The 22278-nt window shown below is 64.0% G+C and overlaps 4 protein-coding genes across 7 annotated transcripts; 3 read left to right on the forward strand and 1 right to left on the reverse strand.

Annotated features, from left to right (window-relative positions):
• Window positions 1-68: 68 nt before the first annotated feature.
• On the forward strand, window positions 69-3031 carry CHLRE_09g393750v5 (uncharacterized protein). 4 transcript variants are annotated; one of them, XM_043065688.1, is made up of 6 exons: window positions 69-216; window positions 354-467; window positions 862-1203; window positions 1387-2268; window positions 2479-2733; window positions 2914-3031. In XM_043065688.1, the coding sequence occupies exons 1-5, from the start codon at window positions 100-102 to the stop codon at window positions 2713-2715; spliced, it is 1692 nt and encodes a 563-aa protein (XP_042920941.1). In that variant the 5' UTR covers window positions 69-99; the 3' UTR covers window positions 2716-2733; window positions 2914-3031. The 4 variants fall into 4 exon arrangements, with proteins under 4 accessions (XP_042920941.1, XP_042920940.1, XP_042920942.1 ...); XM_043065691.1 differs by lacking the exons at window positions 69-216; window positions 354-467 and having other exon boundaries at window positions 799-1203; XM_043065689.1 differs by lacking the exons at window positions 862-1203; window positions 1387-2268; window positions 2479-2733; window positions 2914-3031 and adding an exon at window positions 588-750.
• Window positions 3032-3118: 87 nt separating this feature from the next.
• On the forward strand, window positions 3119-8365 carry CHLRE_09g393700v5 (uncharacterized protein). The gene is made up of 9 exons (XM_001694539.2): window positions 3119-3412; window positions 3836-4095; window positions 4292-4504; window positions 4641-4736; window positions 4917-5258; window positions 5422-5576; window positions 5743-5797; window positions 6153-6187; window positions 6429-8365. The coding sequence occupies exons 1-9, from the start codon at window positions 3322-3324 to the stop codon at window positions 7123-7125; spliced, it is 1944 nt and encodes a 647-aa protein (XP_001694591.1). The 5' UTR covers window positions 3119-3321; the 3' UTR covers window positions 7126-8365.
• Window positions 8366-9158: 793 nt separating this feature from the next.
• On the forward strand, window positions 9159-19344 carry CHLRE_09g393650v5 (uncharacterized protein). Its single transcript, XM_043065684.1, has 23 exons — window positions 9159-9563; window positions 9805-9939; window positions 10147-10239; window positions 10483-10533; window positions 10770-10830; window positions 11071-11201; window positions 11497-11573; window positions 11774-11915; window positions 12234-12354; window positions 12511-12629; window positions 12894-13027; window positions 13327-13497; window positions 13725-13823; window positions 14212-14257; window positions 14540-14671; window positions 14886-15053; window positions 15246-15363; window positions 15593-15651; window positions 15866-16003; window positions 16194-16322; window positions 16555-16710; window positions 16837-16923; window positions 17081-19344. Exons 1-23 carry the CDS (start codon window positions 9477-9479, stop codon window positions 17309-17311), a joined length of 2685 nt encoding a protein of 894 aa, XP_042920944.1. The 5' UTR covers window positions 9159-9476; the 3' UTR covers window positions 17312-19344.
• A 137-nt stretch (window positions 19345-19481) lies between these two features.
• Window positions 19482-22278, reverse strand: CHLRE_09g393600v5 (uncharacterized protein). Its single transcript, XM_043065682.1, has 7 exons — window positions 22154-22278; window positions 22000-22086; window positions 21819-21922; window positions 21499-21588; window positions 21105-21210; window positions 20747-20859; window positions 19482-20350 (listed from the first exon to the last, which is right to left on the reverse strand). Exons 1-7 carry the CDS (start codon window positions 22238-22240, stop codon window positions 20251-20253), a joined length of 687 nt encoding a protein of 228 aa, XP_042920945.1. The 5' UTR covers window positions 22241-22278; the 3' UTR covers window positions 19482-20250.

Consider the following 22278-nt stretch of genomic DNA (forward strand, 5'->3'; position numbering starts at 1 on the left):
ATGCTGGTGTTCATAAATACAGAGTAGTAATGGTTAAGATTATAATTACGGAATTCTCAACGCAGGATAATAGCTGCTGGAAAACCAAATGCAGTCAACATGAGCGGCAACGACCGGCTGGCAGAAAGCAAGGCCGCTGTCTCCGAAGCCATATCTAGCGTCATCAAGTCCTCGCTCAAGCTGCCGGAGCTGCTCACCCATGAGCAAGGAGCCCAGGTGACAATGCGCACTTCAACCTCTGTCCAGAGCGAGGGCTTGGTGGAGGAACGAGTCCACCGCAAGTCCGGTTGGGAATGATAGTGACGCTCCCGCCAAAACCCGCCCCCTCCCTGACACAACCCTTCACGTCGCAGCTGACGGAGCTGGCCTCGAGCCTGGTCGCCAAGGAGCCACTCATCCGCGCCGCCTGCAACACGGCACAGCAGCAGCTGCCGCGCGCGGCCTCCGACTACGCGTCCTCACTGGAGGTGGGCTGGGGCCTGGGGGGTGCCGGGAGTACACCCTGGCTACAGGCCACCCGTACCGTTTCACCTACTGGTGCAGACCGCAGCCTGCACCCCCACACACACACACATCCACACCTTCAGGCAGCGGCCCGGCCCGTAGGACGCCTGCTGTCCGCCGCGGGGCGCCTGGAGGCAGTGCTGGCGGCGGAGGAGGCGGCAGCGCGGCAGGCGGAGCAGGAGGAGGCCGCGCAGTAGGGTTAGGAGCAGCGAAGCAAGCAGAGAGCAGTCGCGCTAAGGAGGAGCTGTGGTAACAGCAGGTGTAGCAGCGGCACGTAGTGCTGCAAACCTGCAATAGCAGTAGGTTACAGCACAGCTCGGCTGTGGTCATCCACAAGGGGCGGTCATGACCCTGCAGGGACAACCGGCAGCGGGTTGCGAGGCCGCTCTCCCTGGGGCTGCTGCTGCTGCCAACGCTGCCGGCGCTGCAACGGCCAGCTCCGGGGCCGCGGGCACCGCCTCGGAGCCTGTCGCCGTCACCGCGGCGGGCCTGCTTCTACAGGGGCGCTTCGACGAATGCAGCCGGCTGCTGGAGGCCGCGGTGGCGGCGCCGGCAGCGGGAAGCAGCGAGGGTGCCGGTGGTCGTCGCGGCGAGGGCATGAACGGGAATTGTGCGGGCACGGCGGCGGCCATTGCGTTGGCTTCGCCAGCGGCTTTGGGAACCGTGCTGTCACAGCAACGGGAAGGCGGCGGCTACAAGGTGGGTGGTCAGTGTGCTGCGGGTATTGGATTACCGGGTTGGTCTTAGGGTTTAGGTGGATTGGAGGTTTCAGCGGTGCCGTCGTGCGTGGACAGAGGCAGGCTTGACGCCGGGCATTTGCAGTCGGTGCTGCTTCGGTCATTGCGCTGCACCAGGGTTGCTAAAGCTCTGCTGTTGCCACAGGCGGCGGTGGGTGGCGATGAGCAGGTGCTGCTCCAGTTGCTGGTCATCGCACGGATACGCCAGGAGGAGGAGCGGCAGAAGCAGCTGGATGCCGCTTCAAGCCTTTCGGGTGGCGCGGCCACGCAAAGCGACGGCTCCGCAGCGGCATCGGCGGCCCGGCTGCTGGCCTGGGCGGCAGCCGCACTGCAGCTCGGGCCCAGCGCCGCTGCAGCCACCCCTGCCGCGCCCCCGCCAGCAGCACAAGCGTCGGCGGAGCCGGAGGTGTCGGCAGCCGAGGTACGGCGCTGGTTTCGGCGGCTTGCTGCGCTGACACACCCGGACAAGTGCGCAGACGTCGCGGCGGTGCTCACGGAGGCCGCAGCCGCCGCCTCGGCCGCAGAGTCTGGTCCGTCTGGCCTGACGTGTGCGAGGACCGGCACCGCAATAGCGCCTGCCGCAACACACAGAGCGGTTGCCGCGAGTGCGGGGGCGCAGGCGGTCCAGGAGGTGGATGCGCCGGATGGGGCGCGGGAGCTGGTCTCAGCTGCATTCCGCTGGCTGCAGCGCGGCTGCGAGGCCCTGCTCGTGCAGCTGTCGGCCGCGTCGGGCAGCTCTCGTGGCGGCGGCGGCGGCGGCAGTGGAGGAGCCAAGCGCCGCCGTGGCGAGGGCGGGTGGCAGCGCAGCGGCAGCGCCGCGGGCACGGATGGGCGCGAGGCGGGCGAGGAGGATGGGGGCGGCTGGGGTCGGGGCGGCATGGGGGGCGGCGACGATGGGCCTGAGGAGGATGCGGACGTGTGGTGGGCGGAGTGGAGTGACGGTAGGGCCGCACCGCCGCCTCCGCCGCCCAGCACCTGCCCTGGGCCGGCGGATGAGGAGCCGGCGCTGTGGGACATGTCGCTGCCGGTGAGCCGGGGGCCGGTGGGGATGATGTGTGCGCGATGGAGCCGGGTAAGGGTGGCGAAGTCTTGGTCTTGTGTGGCGCATCCCCAGACCCGAGGATAAAGTGTGTGGTCGTGGGATTGGGGATGCGCGCAAACAAATACGGCAGCTGTGTCAGCACTCTCAGCGCCTTGTGTCGTGTCCATGGTGTCCATCCTGAAACCCTAACATCAGGAGCTGGAAGCGGAGGTGGCGACGCGCCAGGCGCAAGTGCTGCGGCCGCCGCCCGGCTCGGAGGCGGCGGCGCTGGGGCCGCATGCGCGGCAGCGGCGGCTGCGGGCGGCGCGCAGTGTGCTTGCGGAGCGCAAGGCGGCGGCAGTGTCTGAGGCGGCGGCAAGCAGCGGCGGCGGCTGGGCAAGCGGCGGCTGGGCTGGTGGCGGGGGCGGAGGCGGAGGCGCAGGGTGGTGCTGAGAGCGTATGGCCGTATGGGTAAGTGCAGGAGACTGTTGCCTGGCTGCCCCGCCAGACTGCCGCCCGCCCTCCCGCCCGAGGCGTCAGACGCCGCGCCTGCTGGTAGAGACTTTGAAGAACCCTTGCGCCTTGGCGAAAATGTCGCTCACCAAATAAAAAAATAGGTCGGCGCTTGATCTTCCTTCCCGCCAACTGCAGTCGGACCGGCTTTTCCAATTAACCAAGTGTGGCTACATTAGAAGTTGGCACCGGGCGCGCAGGGTGCCGAGGAATGTTTCAATACATAATCAGTCTCGATATGTAATGCAATTCGCGACGCCAACACTTCTATGACGCACCGGTACGACTGTGGGCGCGGACAGTATATAATAGCGAGTGCGATTCATTACACAACTAGTGTTGGACATCGCCATTGCAGTGTCAGCTCCGTTAACCATCCTGAGCTTTGGAGAACTTCTCAACTCGGCTCAGGCAGACACAGGTTCCCGCCAGCTCTTTAAGCTTTCCTTAGTCCTGACGCTTCTGCACATCTTACTTAGATACCATACTGGCAGCAACGGTCCTGTAAACGGCGAGAGGTGCCTGTGTTGGTGTCCAGCGGCCCCGATGTCAAATCTGCGTGCGCTCGCGGCTCTTCTGGTTGCTGTGTTTGCTCTTTTAACCGCAACACCTCAACCAACATGCGCTCAGGAAGAGTGTGAGTGGCCGGGGCGTCAGCTTAAGCGGTTAAAAGCGCCTCCTTTATGCCTACCTGAACCGGGTACCTCACACTCCCACCTCCCACCCTGTTGCCGCAACTCGAGCATGCCGCGGCTGCGTTGTGTGGCCGTAGCACGTCTTGTGGGTCGAAATTGCCATGCGCATACGGGCCACCATATACATACCGTGTTTGACTGCTGGCGCCAGCGGTGTTGGAGGGAGCTTTACGTACGCCAGCGCCGTACGCGGTGTCCCTGCCGGAAACGGGGCGCACCACACGCGCGGAAACCCTGCACGCCACTTGCCCTTCCCTTCCATGTGCCCACCTAAAGAGCTACGTGCACGCTCGCCACTAGCTACCTAGCCCCACCGCCCTCTCTCAGTCTCTCCCTCCGGTGCTGCTGCCCTGCCCCTCCCACAGTCCAAGGCGTGGGTATGGTGAAGCTGAAGAGTGCCTTCCGCTTTGTGCGGCCGCCACCCAACCACCGCCCGCCGCCCTTCCGCAAGCCGCCGCCCGCCGCCTCCCCCTCGCCAGCCTTCACACACGAGGTTGAGTACAACGAGCTTCAGATCCTGTGTCCTCAGGAGGTTGACTCGTCAACAAACTACACACGCGACGACCCGCAATGCGCCGTGCCGCGCGGCTCTGTGGCTGTGGGCGATGAGGCCGAGGCCGTGCGGGTGAGCCAGTACTTATATTGTCTGGTTGCTTTCAATGTCAAGCAAGGGCAGCTGGGCGCCTGGAACGAGATGGCACGCACAAAGCGTGCAACTGACTCATCATGCTTTGCTTGAGCACGGAGAACATCACACGGGTCTGTGGTTTTTGTCCCCTTGTCCCCTCAAATCCCTACCCCGCCCCACCACCACCCGGCAGGCCGAGTTCCGGCTGCTCAGCGGCGACCTGGTGAACGTGACACTGGAGGAGGTGGACGAGTCGGAGCCGGGCAGCCGCCGCCGCATGCTGTCGCAGCTGCGCGAGGAGCTGGCCACGGGCCGGCGCCTGCTGAACACCGACACCGCACCGCTGCCGGGCAGGAGCTTCCGGCTCAAGAGCCTGCGTCCGGTCAGGCAGACCGAGCAGAAGGAGGTGGGTGGGAGGGCACAGATCTGGAGGGGAGGGATTGAGAGCCTGCTGCACGCCGTGTGAAACCACGCGGCCCATGCGATGGCTTCATCTCCACCTCCGCCCCCACTGCTCTATCCATGGCTCGCCCCTTCCCCAGATCTACACAGGCACCCCCATCGACCTCCGCACTGTGGTGTTCATCATGGACTTCAGCGACTGCCGCATGCCTCAGGCGCCGGCCGTCACCAAGGAGGTGCGCGCGGGCGCGAGCTGCGGCACTGCTGTTGGCGGGCATCGTAGCGCCACGCCTAGACCTTCGTAACGTTTGGCTTGGGCATGAAGCCCTCCCTCCCCCCTTAGCCTGTTCATGCTCATGCTGCCGCTGTGCCTGGCCCTTATCTCCCGCCCCCGGCCCCGCCCCCGCCCCCTGCAGCGTGTCACTCGCGACATGCTCAAGACGTCGGCCTCGCCCGCCAACAACCTGGCCGGCTACTACAGCACCTGCTCCTACGGCAAGACCATTTTCAACCCCGACAACTTCATCGTGGTCGGACCGGTGCCCATGAAGTGCGCAGGCAACATCCCGGCCATCCCGCGCCCACCGCGGCCCGCGCCGCCGCCCCGCCCGCCGCCGCGCACCATCTCCACCAAGCCCGCGCCGCCGCCGCTGTCCCGCCGCAACGCCACGTATGAGGACTGGTGGGACCTGTCGCGCTTCTGCTCCGCGTCCGAGCAGCAGGCCTGGGAGCGCGCCGCGGAGGCCTTCGCGCAGGCGGTAAGCGAGGCCGAGTGCTGCAGTCAGGATTTCGGGACTGCCTTTGACGAGCAGGGTTAGCAGCACGTGTTGCTCCCTGGAGCTCCGTGTGTATGCACTATGCACCTGATGTCCTAATCCCGTTTCGTTCTGGGTTTTCCCTGGCCCGTTTGGATGTTTGCAGGAGGTTGCCAAGAACCCCAACGACCCCGAGATGCAGAAGCTGGCCCGCCTGCTGCAGTGGCGCACCCGGCGCCGCAACCTGTTCATCCTTCCCTCCAACGTGCGATGCAGCTGGGCCGGATACGCCGACGTCACCTGCACCTCCGCCACCTGCAGGTGCGGCCGGGCCGGGGAGACGGTGTTGCTCATTTAGCCGCGATGGGAGGCTGACAATTGTAGATGGGAGGTGGAACCCGAGCCGCCGGCACATGCCGTATACGTTAGCGTCGGAGCCCGCGCAACTTGACGCGGTGCGCCTGCGCCGTCCTGCCGCGCCCTGCAGTGCCTACGTGCGCGGCTACGGCAGCGCAACAACGCCGCACGTTGTCATACACGAGGTAAGGCCGGGTCCTGACTACAAGGGCCGGGAACGCCGACCCCGAAAGGTCTGTCTGTCAGCATGTAACTGCGCTCCGCCCTATGAAGGACCTGGTCCCGGTGGTGCCGCAACGGCATACGCCAGCCATGTCACTTGTCCGACCAGCACCACCACCACCACCACCACCACCACCACCACCACCGCCGCCACCACCACCACCACCACCACCACCACCACCACCACCACCACCACCACCACCACCACCACCACCACCACCACCACCACCACCACCACCCAACAACAAGTAATGCGACAACAACAAAAATATTACAAACAAATAATGCGACAACAACAAAAATATTACAAACAAACAGGTGATGCACAACTACGGACTGGAGCACGCCGGCCGGTGAGCGAGCGGGCGGCACAGGGGGGACAGCGGCAGAGCGCTAGCGATCCTGTGTGGCGGTGGGCTGGTGGGCTGGTGCTACGGTACGATGGTACGGTGTGGTACACCCGACGCTTGGAGCGCACGCCGTGCCATTGGACTAGGCCGGACAGGGGGCGGGTTTTGATGGCACGACCTGATGCGCATGCACACTTCTGGCCCCTGCCCCAAGCCTCTGCCCTCACGCCCGCGGCCCTCGCAGTGGCTTCGTTGAGTACGGCGACCAGACCGACGTCATGGGCGACTACAGCAAGGCCAGCTCCGGGCTGCTGTGCCCCAACGCGCCCAACATGTACCGCATCGGCTGGGCCAAGCCCCTCAACGAGCCCGGCACGCCGGCCTTTGCCAGCGACGCCGACGGCGCCTCCGGCGCGTTCGGAAACCTCACCGTCGCCAACTTCACCTCCAACTGGATTCGCGGCCTGGTCATCCCCGCCCAGGGCACGCGCGATGACAACATGATTGTTGTCAACGTGGGCGCCGGCGGGCCGGAGCTGGAAGCGGAGCGCATCACAGGCGTCAACAGGTACTACTTCTCCTACCGCGTCCAGAACAGGACATCCGGCGGGTACGACTCCGGCATCACCAGTAGCTTCAACCGGAAGGTTCTGGTCCACTCCTACAATGGCATTCAGTCGGAGCGCGTGTTTGGCTTCAAGCCCAACCTGATTGACTGGGGCCCCAACTTCCAGTCCAAGACCAGTACCTGGACGTCGCCGTTCGTGGCCCTTCGAGGCGGCCTGGGCGGCGCTGTCAGGGTGGTGGTGGTGAGCACCTCCGACACCCAGGCGGTGGTCAACATCTGCCGCATGACGGAGACCCGCGAGACCACCTGCAACGATGGGTTTGACAACGACTGCGATGGCGCCGCGGACAATGAGGACGGCGACTGCCAGTAGTCCGTGGAGTTGTCAGTTTCGTGTAGGGGATGAGGGGGTTGACTCATGTAGATTAAGTGCGTGGGATCTTGACCTGAGCAGCGCATGGTCCGGCGTGTGGTTTGTTGAGGGTGTGCTTTGGCAGGTGCATTATGAATACCGGTAGTCGTGTGCGCGAACCTGGCAGCCCAGAGGCGAAGTGCATGGCATTCCCATTTTGACAAAGTCAAAAGATGCCCACATTACGGATCGGATGTCGTCATGCATGTCCGCTATGACTACCCTATACCTCGGGCGGCAGCGGGTGGTGATGGCTGCCCCCGCCGCTGGTGGCTTGCTGCGTCGGTAGCGGGCATTGGTAGTCTTCGGAACCGGACCCGGCTTTGCCCCGCAGGTGAGGCTATCATCGTGGGCTATCACAGACGGTGTGGTGTGGTGTGGCATGGTGGGGTCATCAGGTCGATGTCCCATTTCCATGCAGGATTGATTTGCAATTGTTGCCTAGCATGTTTGCCGTACGCAACTGTACAGCAGGGGGCTCGCCATGGCAGGCTGCCCTTTCCCATGTCCGCAATGGCTGCCCGTGAGTATGGTTGCAGAATGATGTGTAAGGTTGCGTCATAAGGACCAGTGCAATCCGGTGCACTTATGGTTTGCAGTGCACAAGCAACACAGCACGAGTACTTTCACCGTTTAACGAAGTCGGTGACGAATCGTGCACCATGGTCATACAGTGTTGCTTGAGTGGAGGAGGAGGGCGTGCGGGGGCGCAGGTTGTGATTGTCATGGATACCGATTCGGTCGTTTCAGGCACCTAGGGCAGTGCTCGTATCTTCCATCTATGGTGTAGAAATTTGTTCCAAATCCGCCGAAGGCGGAGAAATGTTTTGGGGTTTGGGGCCGCGCATCTACGGAGTGTAGACGTTTTTGGCGGATTTGGCGGTATCTTAGACAGGTAGCGTAGGTGTTTTGGGGGTTTTGGGGCGTGCCCCTAAGGAAAATGTTCTGGGCGTAGATGGCGCGGGAGGGGTTATCTACGCTGTGTAGACGCCGGGGGCCTAAAGCCATCTACAAGATACCGGCACTGACCTGGGGCCTGGCACGGGGACTGGAGGCCTGCAGGGGTGCCTGTTGAGTAACAAGTGGTCGGGCCGTCTGGGTGGGGATCCTGGGGGAGTGCTGCAACCGAGGACAGAGTGAGGCATGGCCCTACAGTGTACCCAGACGGCCAGGCGCATGAAAGTTGTAACGCATTCTCTTCGGCTTGAAAGCGTACTTCGTGATACACCTTGGCTCTGCTCGTCTTTGCTTCATTGTTGGTCTGCCATGCAAGGGGGTCGTGAGCAGGACCGCCGGGGCGTCAGGTGACATATGGAAGTAGTAGAGCACGAGAACGCAATCGCAACGATTCACCTGCGGCACTTGTGAAGACTGTGGCGGGGGTCCCACACACGGATCCCACCCCACCCTTGCCTGGCGATCGTCGCCACCTGTGATCAATCGTGCCAAGCCATGAAGCTACGCTAGCTACCCTGGACGCCGGTTCACCGCAGCAAGCGTATGCGACCGATGCTCTGTGTAGTGGCTCGCCCAGACGCCCAGAGCGCGTGCTAACGAACCACTGCGACTGATTCTGCTCACACACTGTGTGTGTGTGTGTGTGTGTGTGTGTGTGTGTGTGTGTGTGTGTGTGTGTGTGTGTGTGTGTGTGTGTGTGTGTGTGTGTGTGTGTGTGTGTGTGTGTGTGTGTGTGCTGTGTGTGTGTGTGAGTCAGTGAGTGAGCGAGTCAGCGAGTGAGTCCATCTTGGTGCAGTCCAGCGCCCAGCACTCAGCAGTCCGGTAATGGTACCGTGGAAGCCTACAGACCCACATGCACCGCCCTGACAAATGGCTTGGGCGTGATGCTGCGGTGTGGGCGTGTGCAACCGTGGCACAGGAAACGCGGGTTGAGAGGGCGGAGTTCTGTGGGCTGACTGAAACCCGCGAAACCCGCAGGGGGCCGACGCGCTAGCGGGCAAAGGGTACAATGCAATATGGACAATTATGTCTTACTGGTATGGGTGCTCCTTCGGCCTTCGGGCTGCGGACTTGGTGAACTGTGCCTAATCCGGGCTCGTCGCAGCAAAACGCTGGGCAAGGCGCAAAGAACCGCAGACTTCATACCGACCATTCTATTTGCACAGACCAATAAAGCCTGTACCATTTAAGCCTGTCACTTATCTTCAGGGGCTCAGCCGGACAAATTCTGACTCTCGTTTCAACTTGAGTGACACGCCCGTTTCCCACCTATTCCTATTGAGCCTGACAACCTCTTAACGCTTAGGCCGCGGTCTCGGTATTCGCGCGGGAGCGGCTAAGCGGCCTTCGGCAGCATGGGAAATTGCGTCTCCGCCTGCGCCGGACGGGCGGAGCCCTACAAGGCTCCTGTGGGTGGAAAGGATGTTGCAGCTGAGCCCAAGGTGCGGGGCCTCTCAGCGACGTGGGCGAACGCTGGGGGCGTTCTCAGTCAGCCCCAGATTTTGTCTGAACCTCCCACGCGGAGGCACGGCGTCATTGTATACTGGGCCTTTCACTTAACACGAATAGGCAGGCGTGCATGCGATTGAAGGGTGTAGGCAAAGGCATGACGTGACGAGTCCGGGGACCTTCCCGCCTGTCTTATGAAGCTCCCGCACCCTTTGCTACCTAAATCATGCGCAGCATCTGGATGTCGTGGGGGGCAAGGTGCACGTCAAGGGCGACAAGCCCTGCATCGACAGCGCTGCCGTTGAGTCTGAGCTAATTCAGAACGTGCTGGACCACGAGAACGGCCCAGCGAAGGGCATGCCCTACCAGGTGAGCTTGGACTGAATGGCTGCTGGCGTCGTTCCAGCTGGGGACGGCAACACCGGGGCCTTCGCCTGACGGTCCCACGTGCCTGTTGGGCGCTCGCGCTCCCCCCTCGCCGCGGCGACCCTTAGCCCTCCCATATTATGCCCACAAAATCAGAAAGATGCTGTGTCGGGACGCTTGACGCTCTTATCCCGCCCTTGCGCGACACAGGTTCACTACCTGGGGCCGCCCGTGCCGCCCTGCGAGGACCAGCGCCTGGCGACCATCCGTGCCCTGGACAAAGTGGGCCCGTCATCGCCCGAGGTGCGCGGTGCCGCAGCCTAGTTGGACGAGTTGGGTGCTGAGTTGGCGGGCGCCAACCGAGAAACGGGGGTGAAGCGCCGGTTGCACTCAATTACTCATGCCGTCATTCGTGGTGGGGTTGCGCTGGGCAGGCCTGGCGTTTGCAGGGTGGTTCGGGGCGGTTCCTCGACTAGCTCGGGAGCACCTAGTGGGCGCCATGCGCAGTGCTGTTGTGACATTGCGGTGCCCGCCGCTCTTCTACAGGAGGACCCGGAGATTGGCTCCATTCTGCGCCTGTGCACCTCCATGTTCCAGGTGCGTGTGCTCGGCAGGCCGGGCGGGGGCTTCCGGGTTTACCATAGGGCCCGGTCGGGGCAAAGCTTGGAAGGAGGGGGCTGTGTTTGCATACTGGCAGGGGGCAGGGGGGCACCGCATCCTGGCTGCCGCTTTCCTTGCTGCCTGCACTCTACGGCCGCCATGGCATGTCGGAACTCTCGGGAACCCATGCGAGTTTGCACGTCCCTTACTGCGTTGCGGCGTTCTGTGTGCAGGCGCCCGTGGCGCTGGTGGCGCTGTTCGACTCGAAGCGCGTTTACATCAGCGGCAGCGAGGGTAGGCGGGGCCGGGCTGGGCGGCGTGGTGGGATCCAGAGTGGGGGCACGCTGAAGATTATCAGCACTGTATAAATAACAAAGATTTTTCAAATTATTCTGCTTTTTCGGGGAATTTTATGCTCGCTGGCGTAACCTTGCACTCGCAAGCGGTAGCGTCCCCGGTGTCTCCTGGTCAGACCACTCCTGGGATTCGCTGCTAAGCACGCGCCCGCGCGTGCCTCGCTCTCTCCGGCTGCAGGCAACGTGATCCCCTGCGGCGACTTCCCCTGGCGCTGGACGCTGTGCGCCTGGTCCCTGGCCTACAACAACGCGCAGTGCCTGGTCATCCCGGACACGCTGCAGGACGCGCGCTTCAGGGAGAACGCCAAGGTGCGGGGCGGGCGGGCGGGCGGGGGGCGGGGCGGGGCGGGGCGGGGGGGGAAGGGTACAGTGCCCGAAGCGTTGGTAATTGTGCGGTGGCGGGCGTGGGACCGGGTACGGTAGCCTTCCATGAAAGACGGGAATGAACTGGAGAGAAGGGGTGAGGTTTTCAGTATTTTGCCCTTGTATTTCAATGGACTCCGAGCCATGGGATGTCGGGGTTGACCGCGCGAGGACGAGGCCGGGCCCTGCGCCGCGTGTGTGGGCGGCTGCTGACGCGCCCGCCTGCCTTGCGCCGTCGCAGGTGACTGGCTACCCTGGCGTGCGCTTCTACTGCGGCGCGCCGCTCATCGCCTCCAACGGCCACCGCCTGGGCACCATGTGCGTGAGGGCGGGGCGCCGGGGGGGGGGGCGGCGGGTGCCAAAGGCTGGAGTGCGGGGCTGCATGCATGTGGCGTGGCGCGGGCAGATGTGCTGCGGGTGCGGCTGTGCGGTGCCTGCGCAGCAGCTGGAAGCTCTGGCATCGCATTTCCTTCCCCTTACGCTCATTCACCCGCTCCCGCCCTCCTCCTCGTGCACAGCTGCTTTGCGGACGTGGCTGCCCGGCCCGGCTTCGACGCCGCCAGCTGCAGCGTGATGAACAACCTGTCGGAGCTGGTGGTGCGGCACCTGGAGAAGGACGTGGCGCTCAAGCTCAAGAGCCGGGACAACGACGCCCTCAAGGTGGGAGGGAGGGAACGGGAGGGGGGGAGAGGGAGAGGGAGAGGGAGAGGGAGAGGGAGGAGCAAGGGCAGCAGGTGCAGGAGCAAGGGCAGGAGGGGCAGGAGCGAGGGATGGCCGTCCGTGAAGGACGGAGTGCATGAATTACAAGGGGGCAGGAGCAAGCGCAGGGGCGGCACTGAGAGCTGGTCGGGGAAGGCATTTGTGTGGGGCTGTAATGATGAGGGCCGTTGGGCTGGATGTGAACACAGCCTGGCCCGCCAGGGGTACATTACGCTGTGTATGTAACCGTCATGTCTCGGCCCGCCCGCGCACGCACAGGCCACCTACGGGCAGCTGCAGCGCACTCTGGACTGCTTCGACCACTGCGTGGTGCTGGTGGATGTGAGCATGCCTGGCTGGAAGGTGCTGCACATGAACGCCGCATGGAGCAAGCTGACGGGTGAGGCGCGAGGAGCGCGCGAGGTCCGTGGCGCGCTGAGTCGCGGCGCACTGCATACACTTTGGGCGCGGCGCCCAGCGCTATTCATTTTTCTTTCATACATATTTTTGTTTCTATGATATGGTTACAATAATGTTGCACATCCCCGCCCATCAGGCGTGGAGCGTGTGGACGTTCTGTCTCGGCCGCTGTGTGAGATCTTCGAGGGTGCCGAGGGCATGGGCCTGCCCAACCCCGAGCTGGAGAAGGCCGCTCACAAGTGCTACGACTTCCAGGTGCGCGCCACGACACCGAGGGGGGTCGGGTGGAGGGGGGCGGCGGAATTGCGGGGAAGGGCACTCTTACACATAATGGGACGCAGCTTGAGTGGCGGGCGCCCGAGAACCCCCGTGCCCCGTACCCGGCTTGGACCCGCAACCCCTGCTCACCTTCCGACCGGCTCGCGCCCTTTCCTTCCTCCCCACCCCCTGTCCGTCTACCACTTCCTGAACTAATCATGAATGTAACCCCTTTCTGGACTGGTGGCGGTGCGGCTGCAGGTGACTGGCGCCAAGCTGAAGCTGCCCAGTGCGGTGGGCGCGCCCAAGGGCGGCTTCGTGCTCACCTTCCGGCCCGCCTCGCGCGAGGGGCTGGACGAGCACGTGGTGCCCATCGGCGTGCCCGCCTTCCTCAGGTGCGTGGGGCCGGCTGGGGCGGGCGGAGGGAGGGCAGGGGCATCGGGCGTGGGCATCGGGGTCGGGAGGGGGGGTGCGGGGGCTGAGCGGAGGAGGAGAGGGGAGGCAAGTGGAGGTGGGCGAGGGGTGCGAAGGGCCGCCGGCTGGGACGCCGCGAGGGGCAGGCCTGTTGGGTACCGGCACGCGCGTCAGTGGCCCTCCAAGGTCAATGCTTTGCAAGTGCGAGTGTGTAGAAAATGCCAAAAATTATATAATGACGTATTGTGTGCGTGTGCGGATGTTTTTATTCTCCCCACAGGACCAGCGGCCTGAGCAACACCTCCAGCAGCGGCGAGCACGCCTCCTCCGCCTCCGCCAGCGGCATCATGTCGGGCGACGGCGGCAGCGCCGAGCCTCTGGCCAGCTCGGCCCGCCGCTTCTACTTCATGAGTGTGGACCTGGCGGGCCGAGCCATGTCCTCCAAGTCCAGGTGGGTGCAGCGTGTGTGTGCCGTGTGTGGGGCGTGTCTGCGGGGGGCCCCGTGTGAGCACAATAATGCCCTCGCTGCGTTCTTGCGATTGCACCAGGTGCCTGGCCTCCACCGAATCCTGCCACCCTCCCCCGCCGGCTTCTAAATAGTCATGCCTGGAGCCCGCTTAACTCTGCCATCCCCGCCTTCGCCGGCCGCCGTGTGTATGTGTGTTCCTGCTCCCGCAGCTCTGTGATGTCCGCCGCGACCTCCACCTGGTCCACCGGCTCCTCCGAGGTGGTGGAGGGGCTGGAGCTGGGCCACCTGCTGGGCAAGGGCAGCTTCGGGTGAGCACAAGGACGGGCGAGCGCAAGTTGGAGGTGGCACCGGCGGGGGCGGGAGTGGCCAGCCGCAGGCGGTCGAGCAACAGCCGTTGCCGTCGTGTGCGCGATCGCCCGCCCCCTCCCCCTCCGCCGGTCCTGGATGGACGTATCCTTGCTTGCTGGCTCTCTGAAGCGGTGGTGTAGGGCTCGGGCGCTTGCTCCCGGACTGCCATGCGTCCCGACACGCCCGGCTGCTTTCCACTTCCGCATTCCCGCTGTGCCCACCTCCTCTCTGCCCTGGTGATGCCGCCTGCTGATGCTGCAACGGCGCACTTCACCTGCCTCGGCCCCTGTCCTCCCTCCCTCCCCTACCACTTCCTTAACTAACAATGAATGTAAATCCCCCCGGCAGCTCGGTGTACTTCGGCACCTGGATGGGCACCTCCGTGGCCGTCAAGGTGAGAGAGCCGGGCGAGACATGGGGAGCTCTCTTCAGGGCCGCCGCGCCCGCCTGCCCCTCGTTGACGTGGACTTGGTCCCTGCCCCAGCACCTCTCCGGGCTGTACGGCCGCCACGGCATATCGCCCAAACCAGCCCCTAGCCTCACACGCTCGCCGCCCCCTGACTACTGCTCACGCTCCACTGCACTGCCTCGGTTACGGACTTGCCCAACCAACCCTCTCACCTCTTGACCTGGCCTCGCCCATCTGCCCCCGCCCCGCCCAACTCTCCACCACCAGGTGATGGACACGGACGTGCGCAAGGCGCTGCGCGGCGCGGGCAGTGTGGGCGCCGCCGCCATGGAGGCCATCCTGGGCCAGCAGCTGAGGCACCCCAACGTGGTGGCCACTCTCAAGTGGGCGGCGAGGCGGGTGAGGCACAGGGAGGGGGGAGGGGTTCCAGGCATGATTACTTGAAAAAAAGGCGAAGATGAAGCGGCGCAGCGTTGCACAACTGAGGGCTGCTGAGTGTGCCGCTGGGGCCTGAGGAGTGAGGGTGCGCTGCACGGCGTGGCTCACAACACGCCAACCCGACAACCGCCCATGCCGCACCCGCACATGCTCCCACCCTCCCTCCCGCCCGCAGCTGGACCGCCCCGGCGCGACCACCTCGCTCATGTCGTCCATGGACGTCACCGCCGCCGACGAGGCCGGTGAGAAGAGCAAGGCCAAGGCCGCCCCGGTTGCCCCGGCCGCCGTCACGCCGGCGCCGGCAGAGGACGCCGCGCCCGCGCATGCCAACGCATCTGGCGAGGTGGGTCGGGCTAGGCACGAAGTATGGCTTCTTTGACGTGTTAGGCGGGGGCCGAGCTGTATTCGAAGCTCTTTCTTACATGTAGGAATCTGCCCCTTCATCCTCCTTAAACTTCATTATCCATATTTAGTTTAGCTAATGTACCCCTAAATCATATTAATTACAACTTCTCCCGTCATGGCGATGCCGCAGAGCCCCTGGCCTGTGATCAACTTTGCGGACAGCCAGATCCACGCGCTCGAGGAGATCCGCACCGGCGGCCCCAACACATGCACCAACAACACCACCGGCGCCGCCAACGCCACCAAGTGTGAGTAGCCTCCCCCAAAGCACAGACGTCGCAGTCGGTCTGGCACACACCTTCCTCCCTTGTGCTGTCTAAAACACACAAGGAGTCCAACGGCAACGGTGGACGCACGCACGTGTCTGCTGAGCTCTCCTTGCCACCGCACCGATCTGCGGCATCAGCCGCCGGCACGCGCACTGAAGTCCTCTGCCCCCCTCTGCCTGTGCCGCCGCATTGTTCCACCCCTCCGCAGCCTCGGCCGTCAACCTCTCCACCGACTGGCCCGCGCTGCGCCCCAGCCTGGACGAGAAGGTGAGGGAGGGGCAGGCGACGCAGGAGGAGGCGCATGGCCGCACGGTGCCGCGGCATCGGGCGCCCCCAGCGGTGTGCTGCTCGCTGCCGGGCTGCGTCAGAGGGCGCCCCGTGCTTCGCCGTGTGCTCGCTGCGCTGGCTTCTCCTGGCCAGAGCCCCCAGCTAACCCCCCTCCGCGACGCCCATCGTGTCCCGCCCCACCCCGCCCTGTCAGAATCACGGCGCCACCGAGCACACCGGCAGCGCGCTGGTGACCCCGGGCGGCCCCGACAACAAGGACAGCGACAGCTATGCGGCCAACCTGGTGCAGACCTGGATCATCATGGAGTTCTGCGACCGCGGCTCCCTGCAGGTACGGTAGGCGGGTGCGGGCCGGGGGGCAGGGGCCGGGTGGTGGTGATTGGGCAGGTGGTGGGGGTGGAGGAAAACGTGTGTTGTACCTCACCTAGTCTGCTGGCATCACTCGCCCCGCCCCGCCTCTCCTCCCCACCACACGACCCCACCTCTCACCACACCATCCCACCTCTCATTCCACTCTGCAGGAGGCCATTGACCGCGGCTGGCTGCGCACGGAGCGCTCCGCCCTCAGCGGCGGGCCCAACCTGCCCGCGGTGCTGGCCACGGCGCGCGAGGTGGCGGCGGCCATGTCCTACCTGCACGCCAACAGCGTGGTGGGTCACGGGGTGCATTGGTGTGTGATGTACCGTGGTGTGACGTGGCGTGATGTGGTGCTCCTGGGGCGTGCCGTTGGCGGGGCGTGGGCGGATGCCGGAGCCGGAGTGCAGGGTTGTAGCGCTTGTGGGGGGCGGCCCGGAACGGTCTTGCGGATACGGTAGTCAGGACTTGCCGATTCGTCCCAGAGTCTCACCTGCTCCCTCGCTGCTCCTCCCTCTCCCGCCACAGGTGCACGGCGACCTGTCGGGCTGGAATGTGATGCTGGCGTCCGCGGGTGCGGCGGCTGCGGAGGGCGGCCGCGGCTTCGTGGCCAAGGTGGCGGACTTCGGTCTGAGCCGCACACTGGAGATCCGCAGCAAGATGCAGACCGCCAACTACGGCACGGTGCGTGGCAGGAGGCGGGGCTGGCATTGGCGCGCCCGCCTGACTGGTGGCCTGACGGGTGGCCTGACTGAGGCTCGGGCTTAGCAACTGACTCCTCCGCCCTCCCCACTACTTGTGTGTGTGCAGCTTTCGCACATGCCGCCGGAGCTGGTGCTCAACGGCACCGTCAGCCGCGCCGTGGACGTGTACTCGTTCGGCGTGCTGCTGTGGCAGGTGAGACCGCGCGCTGCGCATCGAGCAGGGTGGGCGTTTGGCAGGGTGGGCATGCGCGTGCGCGTGCGTCTGGCTCTCGCACGTGTTCTCATCCTCCGCCCCACACACTCTTCCTCACCCGCACACTCCCCGCACCTGCCACCCTCTCATCCTGCAGATGTACACCGGCTCCCGGCCCTGGTCGGGCCTGACGCACAGCCAGATCATCATGATGATCAGCAAGGGCGAGGCGCGCCTGGTGTTCCCGCCCGGCACCCCCAAGACCTACGAGGCGCTCATGCGCGCCTGCACCGCCACCAAGCCCGAGGAGCGGCCGGCGTTCTCGGATGTGGTGAAGCAGCTGGAGGAGATGCAGGAGGAGCTCAAGACCGCGGGCTTCCTGGAGTAAGGAGAGGAAGGCAGGAGGCGGCAGGTAGTGGAGTAGAGGAGGAGGAAGGAGGAGGAGGGCGGCGCGGAGGTGTGCCCGCAGGAGCAGGGTGCGCAGGAGCATCTTGGAGGCAGTGGGGCTGGGGAGAGGAGGGGCTTTGAAAGAGCGTGGGAGCACAGGCACAGGAGGAGCAGTGGCAGGAGGAGGCCTGCGCCGGCGTGTCGTTGCGGCGCGGAGCCAGGCGAGGGCCGTGGTGCTGGAACGACATTGCACTGGATCGCGGGAGGGCTGCAGTAAGGGCAGCACTCATTCATTCCCGTTGTTACTGATTTTGATGGCACGGCGGTGCATGAAACGCGCGTGTGTGGGCGTGCGTGGCGATGGTTGGCACGCGTGTGGTCGTCCGCAGCAAGTTGCAAGCGTGGGTAGCGCACAATGCAATAGCTTCATCCAATTGAACTGCGGTGGGAGGTGCGGGGCCGGGCGCAGCGGGCGAGCCTGGGAGGAAACGTGCTGGCTTTTGCGTCAGGTTTAGGGAAGGCGTAGCGATGGGTCTTGGAAGAGGCTCGACGGCGATGAGCTGGACCGACGCATGCGGGGAAGCGAACTGATCGAGGTGCGCACCCGAAGGCCGTGGAGCATGAACTTGCAAGGCCTGCAGAAGTGGACCGGCATGGCTGACGTCTCGGGCTGACGCAAAAGCACGCACGGGCACCTTTGTTGTTGTCTTGTTTGCTTGAATAATTGATTCGCTGTACGCTGTTGGAAGGGCAGTGGATGGAATGTTGCGTCTGCAAGGTGGCAACGACCATGCATGATGGAGTTTGCTGGCCCTGCGCCCCTGCGAGGGTGGAGGTTCTGACGCCGTGATGGGCACCCTACTGAGGACTGGTGCAGCCCGCCTGCATGTCAAACCACCTTTTGCGTGGTGTAAAAGCTTCACCCGCGCGGTCATTTTAAGGTTGCAGGGGTGAACGCCAGATTGCAGACTTGATTGCTTGGTGTATTATGGCATGGTACTGATCTTCTGGCTGGGGGAGAGATGCGGAGGTGCGGGATGCACCTACTGGGGAGGCAGGTGTGTGTGGTTTCGACACGCCAAGTCTGAACAGGGCTGATGTTCCGTTGTCGGTGCTTGTTGAAACGGCCAGCGCACAAGTTATGCTTCATGTTGATGTAGGATGCACCAACCGCCTAGATTTCTCCTTGCGTGTGGCTACGGGTGCGGGTGTGGCGGCCAACGGCCAGGGGAGCGGGAACGCGCGTCGATTGCGTGTTGGCGGCGAGGAATTTGCACGCGGTGGAGTAAGTTGAAGATATAGGACGGCATGAATTGCTTGAGACGGTTTGGACTCGTACTCCGCGGGCGTGTGGTTTGGCGGGCCGGTGTTCAGCAGCTCGCTGGGGTTGCGGGTGGTAAATGTGGCGTGGCGCCGAGGAGTCAGGAGCTAAGGGTAGGGAAGGAAGTGTATGCTGCGGCGGATGACAGGAAGCTGCCGCCCGCAGGTATGGGTGGGCACATGCGAGTTGCTGACGGCGCGATCCGCGGAGCACAAAACCTCGACGAACGCAACTCTGCTGGGGGGGGGCATGGGGGCTGGAAGAGCCCCGCCCGTGGACGGCTTGGCTTGCACATGCGTGGGCTTTGTGGAGGTTGAAATGGAATGAGAACTGCACTAGTGTTGCTGATGAGCGCATGGTTTTAGTGCGCAGCAGGTGGACGATTTAAGGAGGCCTGCAAGCTTAAATTATGTATGGGTACGGCGGGAAGAGGTACTAGCAAAACTTGACGCACGATTGCTATGCCGCGAATGGTCAGAGCAAATGAGCGCACCCCTGGTGCGCCGCTGTGGCGAGGAGATTCTGTCAGTACCGCTGTATGGAATGCTGTTCGTATGCTGGCTGGGGTGGAGGGTGGGCGTGCCCGGTCAAAGCTTGGCGAGCCCACACATTCTATGTCCAGCTGCGTGTGTGCACATAATATGTCGCAGATAGCGTTGTTGCTGGAAAGCATTGTCGAAGCGTTAATGAGCACGCTGTAATACGAATTCCAATGGGTCCACGCCTTTGCAACCGTTCCAAGCGTGCTAGCCGGTGCTGCAGTGCTGCCAGCCTGCCCGAGCGCCTTTCTGGTTCGTTGGACACTTGGAGCCTTTGACGTGCACAACAGTGTGTAGGCGAATCAGGGCGATCCTGGGCGAATGCAACAGTGAGGCCCAATCGGCCCTCTTCGGAGGCTCGGTTGTCTGGACCCCCCGTCCTGTTGACAGCCGCCGATCCGCCGCAGTTAGCGCTGACGAAATTTTGACGCACCCCTTAGCCGGCAACACCTCCATCTCCAGCCGCTGCCCGCTGGGCAGTCCGCGTGCATGCTCGGCTTACCGCCGGTACAGGCTGGGACTGGACACACAGGCCGGTACAGGCTGGGAGGGCAGGGTTCGTGACACGCTACCTCCAGCATCCTTGCCGCTGCCGCCTGCCTTCCCCGCTGCACGCTAGCTGCACCCTACGAGACTTCACCAACCTGCCTTAACACTGTCCCATCGCACACCCGCTGCACGCTAGGCAGGACAACCCGCAACCCCTGTCCCCCTGCGCCCACTTGCTGACCTGCTGTCCCTCCTGACACACCACAACTCAGCCCGACCAGAACCCTCGGCAGCTGCCCTCATCCGCAGATCTCCTGCCCCGCGCATTCGGATGGCGCCGTGCTCTCCTCCTCCACGTGGCCTTGCCTGCCCCCTCAGCTACGCACATGCATGCCGCCCCTGCTGGGCCCAGGCCCTGCGCCGCCGCCGCCACCGCCACCGCCAGGCCCTGCACCGCCGGCGCCACCATCGCTGCACCACCGTGCAGGGCCACAGGCCGCGCTCTCGCAAGCAGCATCTCCATGCTCCCCTGCCTCCCTGCACTCCTGCTCCTCGTCCTCGTCCTCGTCCTCCTCCTCCTCCTCCCCGTCCTCAGATGAGCACTGCAATGTCCTGCTGCACCAGCCTCTGCACCAGGCTGTACTGGATGATGTAGATGTCGCCCGCCTTCATGTCCACCAGCTGCGTGCCCCTGCCAGGCCACACAGGCCACACAGGCGACAGGTCAGGTCAGGTCAGGTCAGGGCAGGGCAGCGCAGGAAAGGGGAGGTCATGGGTCAGTGGGAAGGAGCTGCCGGGACAGGTGTGGCAGGACAGGTGTGACAGGACAGGTGCGGTCACATGCGTGGCGGGTGGGTCGCGGGCGGGTTGCGGCGGGCGATGAGGCGCGACGTGCACAAGACACGTGCAAGCGACACAGCCAGCAATGAGAGTAGTACTGGCCGACTCCAGGCATCCTTGCAATGCAGGGCAGTCACCCGACCAGCGGCCTCTCCAGCACACCGCTTCCCCGCACACTGCCTCCCAGCGCACCGCCTCCCCTCAAATCACACACCGCAACCTAAACCACACACCGCCCGGCACTCACTCGGCATCCACGGCCACGTGTCCCGCGTCCTTGAGCAGCTTGATGAACACGCAGCGATCCAGGCGCGGCGCCGGGATCATGTCGCGAGCCTCCGTCAGCTGGGACTCCTGGACCTGAGGGCGGGCAGCGGGAGGAGGGGGTGTACAAGGGGTGTACAGAGGGTGTACAGGGGTGAGGAGGTAGGTCATTGTGGAGTGGTACGGGTTGCGAGGGTTCTGGCATTGTGGGGTTATCTAGGGAGGTGAACCCCCTCCACCCTCCACCCTCCTCCTTCCTCCTTCCTCCTCCTCCCTCCGCCCTCCTCCCTCCCTCCCTCCCTCCCTCCCTCCCTCCCTCCCTCCGTGGCTCCCTCCCTCACCAGCGTCTGGAACTCCTCGGGCAGCTTCGCCAGCACCACCTCCTTCAGGCACTTGCCCACGGCCACAAAGTACTGCAGGCAGTGAGACAGCTCCTGAGGAGAGCAGCTGGGGAGGGAGGGAGGGAGGGAGGGGGCGGGGGAGGCCGTAGGTGGGGAAGGGCGCGATGGGACAGGGTAAGGGGCAGGTTCGCGTAGCCCCGTCGGTGGGGGAGGGGTGGGGGGTTGGGGCGCTGGGAGTGCAGAGCGTGTCGCACTGGGTTTGTAAGCAGGAAGACAACACAGGCACCCAGGGACTGGCCGGGGGCATGCGGCGATGCAGGCGGCCATACTACCGTATCAATGGAGAGACACAACTGGGCCCGCGCCCCGCGCGCCTCTGATGCTCATGACTCACTGGCGTTGGAGCTCCTGCTTGTCCAGGATGAGCGTGGCGAAGCGCTCAATCTTCTGTAGCCGCGCGCGCCAGTAGGCTTTTAACAGGAACCTGAGTGGAGGAAAGAATTATTGCGACAGGTGAGATCCCATGGAAGGATGAGCCAGGGAAGTGGTGGCACGCAGCGTGCAGCCCCAGCGCAGTGGGTGCATGAGGGTTTGGCATGCGCTGACACGCCCTCTGCTGCCCCCTCTCCTGCGAGCTTGTAGCTCCCAGACCAGGTCCACCGTGTTATACTTGTCAGCATCCCGTTTGCCACAGCCCCTTCGTGGCTTGCGCACCGGAAGCGGTTCACATTGAGCGTGGAGCAGAGGATGGGCAGCGACATGTCCACATCGTCATACTGGTTTTTCCCCGCCTCCTTCCAGGTGTCGACGCGGTCCGCCTGCGAGGTTGATGTTATAGTCGGTCAACATGCTTGCGGACAGAGAGCGAAAGCCCACTTTTGCCTCCTGTCTGCACCTGCTCCTGCAGTCTCCGCTGTACCCGCTCCACCAAGTCGTGTTTGTATTCCAGAATATCTTGTGTATTCCGCTCATTTCGTAGTGCCTGCAATTAAGGTCGCAAATTAGCCAGGGCGGGCAAACTGCATTCCGTGCCCGCTGCTCGCCCTCACGTTGGACAGCAAGTGGAAGTCGTCAAGCTCAGCTGAATCGTCAGGTAAGTCTTGTGTGAAGCCTAGCGAGCCCAGCACGTCAGCCATTTTAGAGCGAGCTGTCTGTGTCTTTCGCGCGCGCGAAT

The sequence above is a fragment of the Chlamydomonas reinhardtii genome, chromosome 9 (genome assembly GCF_000002595.2).
Source record: "Chlamydomonas reinhardtii strain CC-503 cw92 mt+ chromosome 9, whole genome shotgun sequence".
NCBI classification, from domain to species: Eukaryota; Viridiplantae; Chlorophyta; class Chlorophyceae; order Chlamydomonadales; family Chlamydomonadaceae; genus Chlamydomonas; species Chlamydomonas reinhardtii.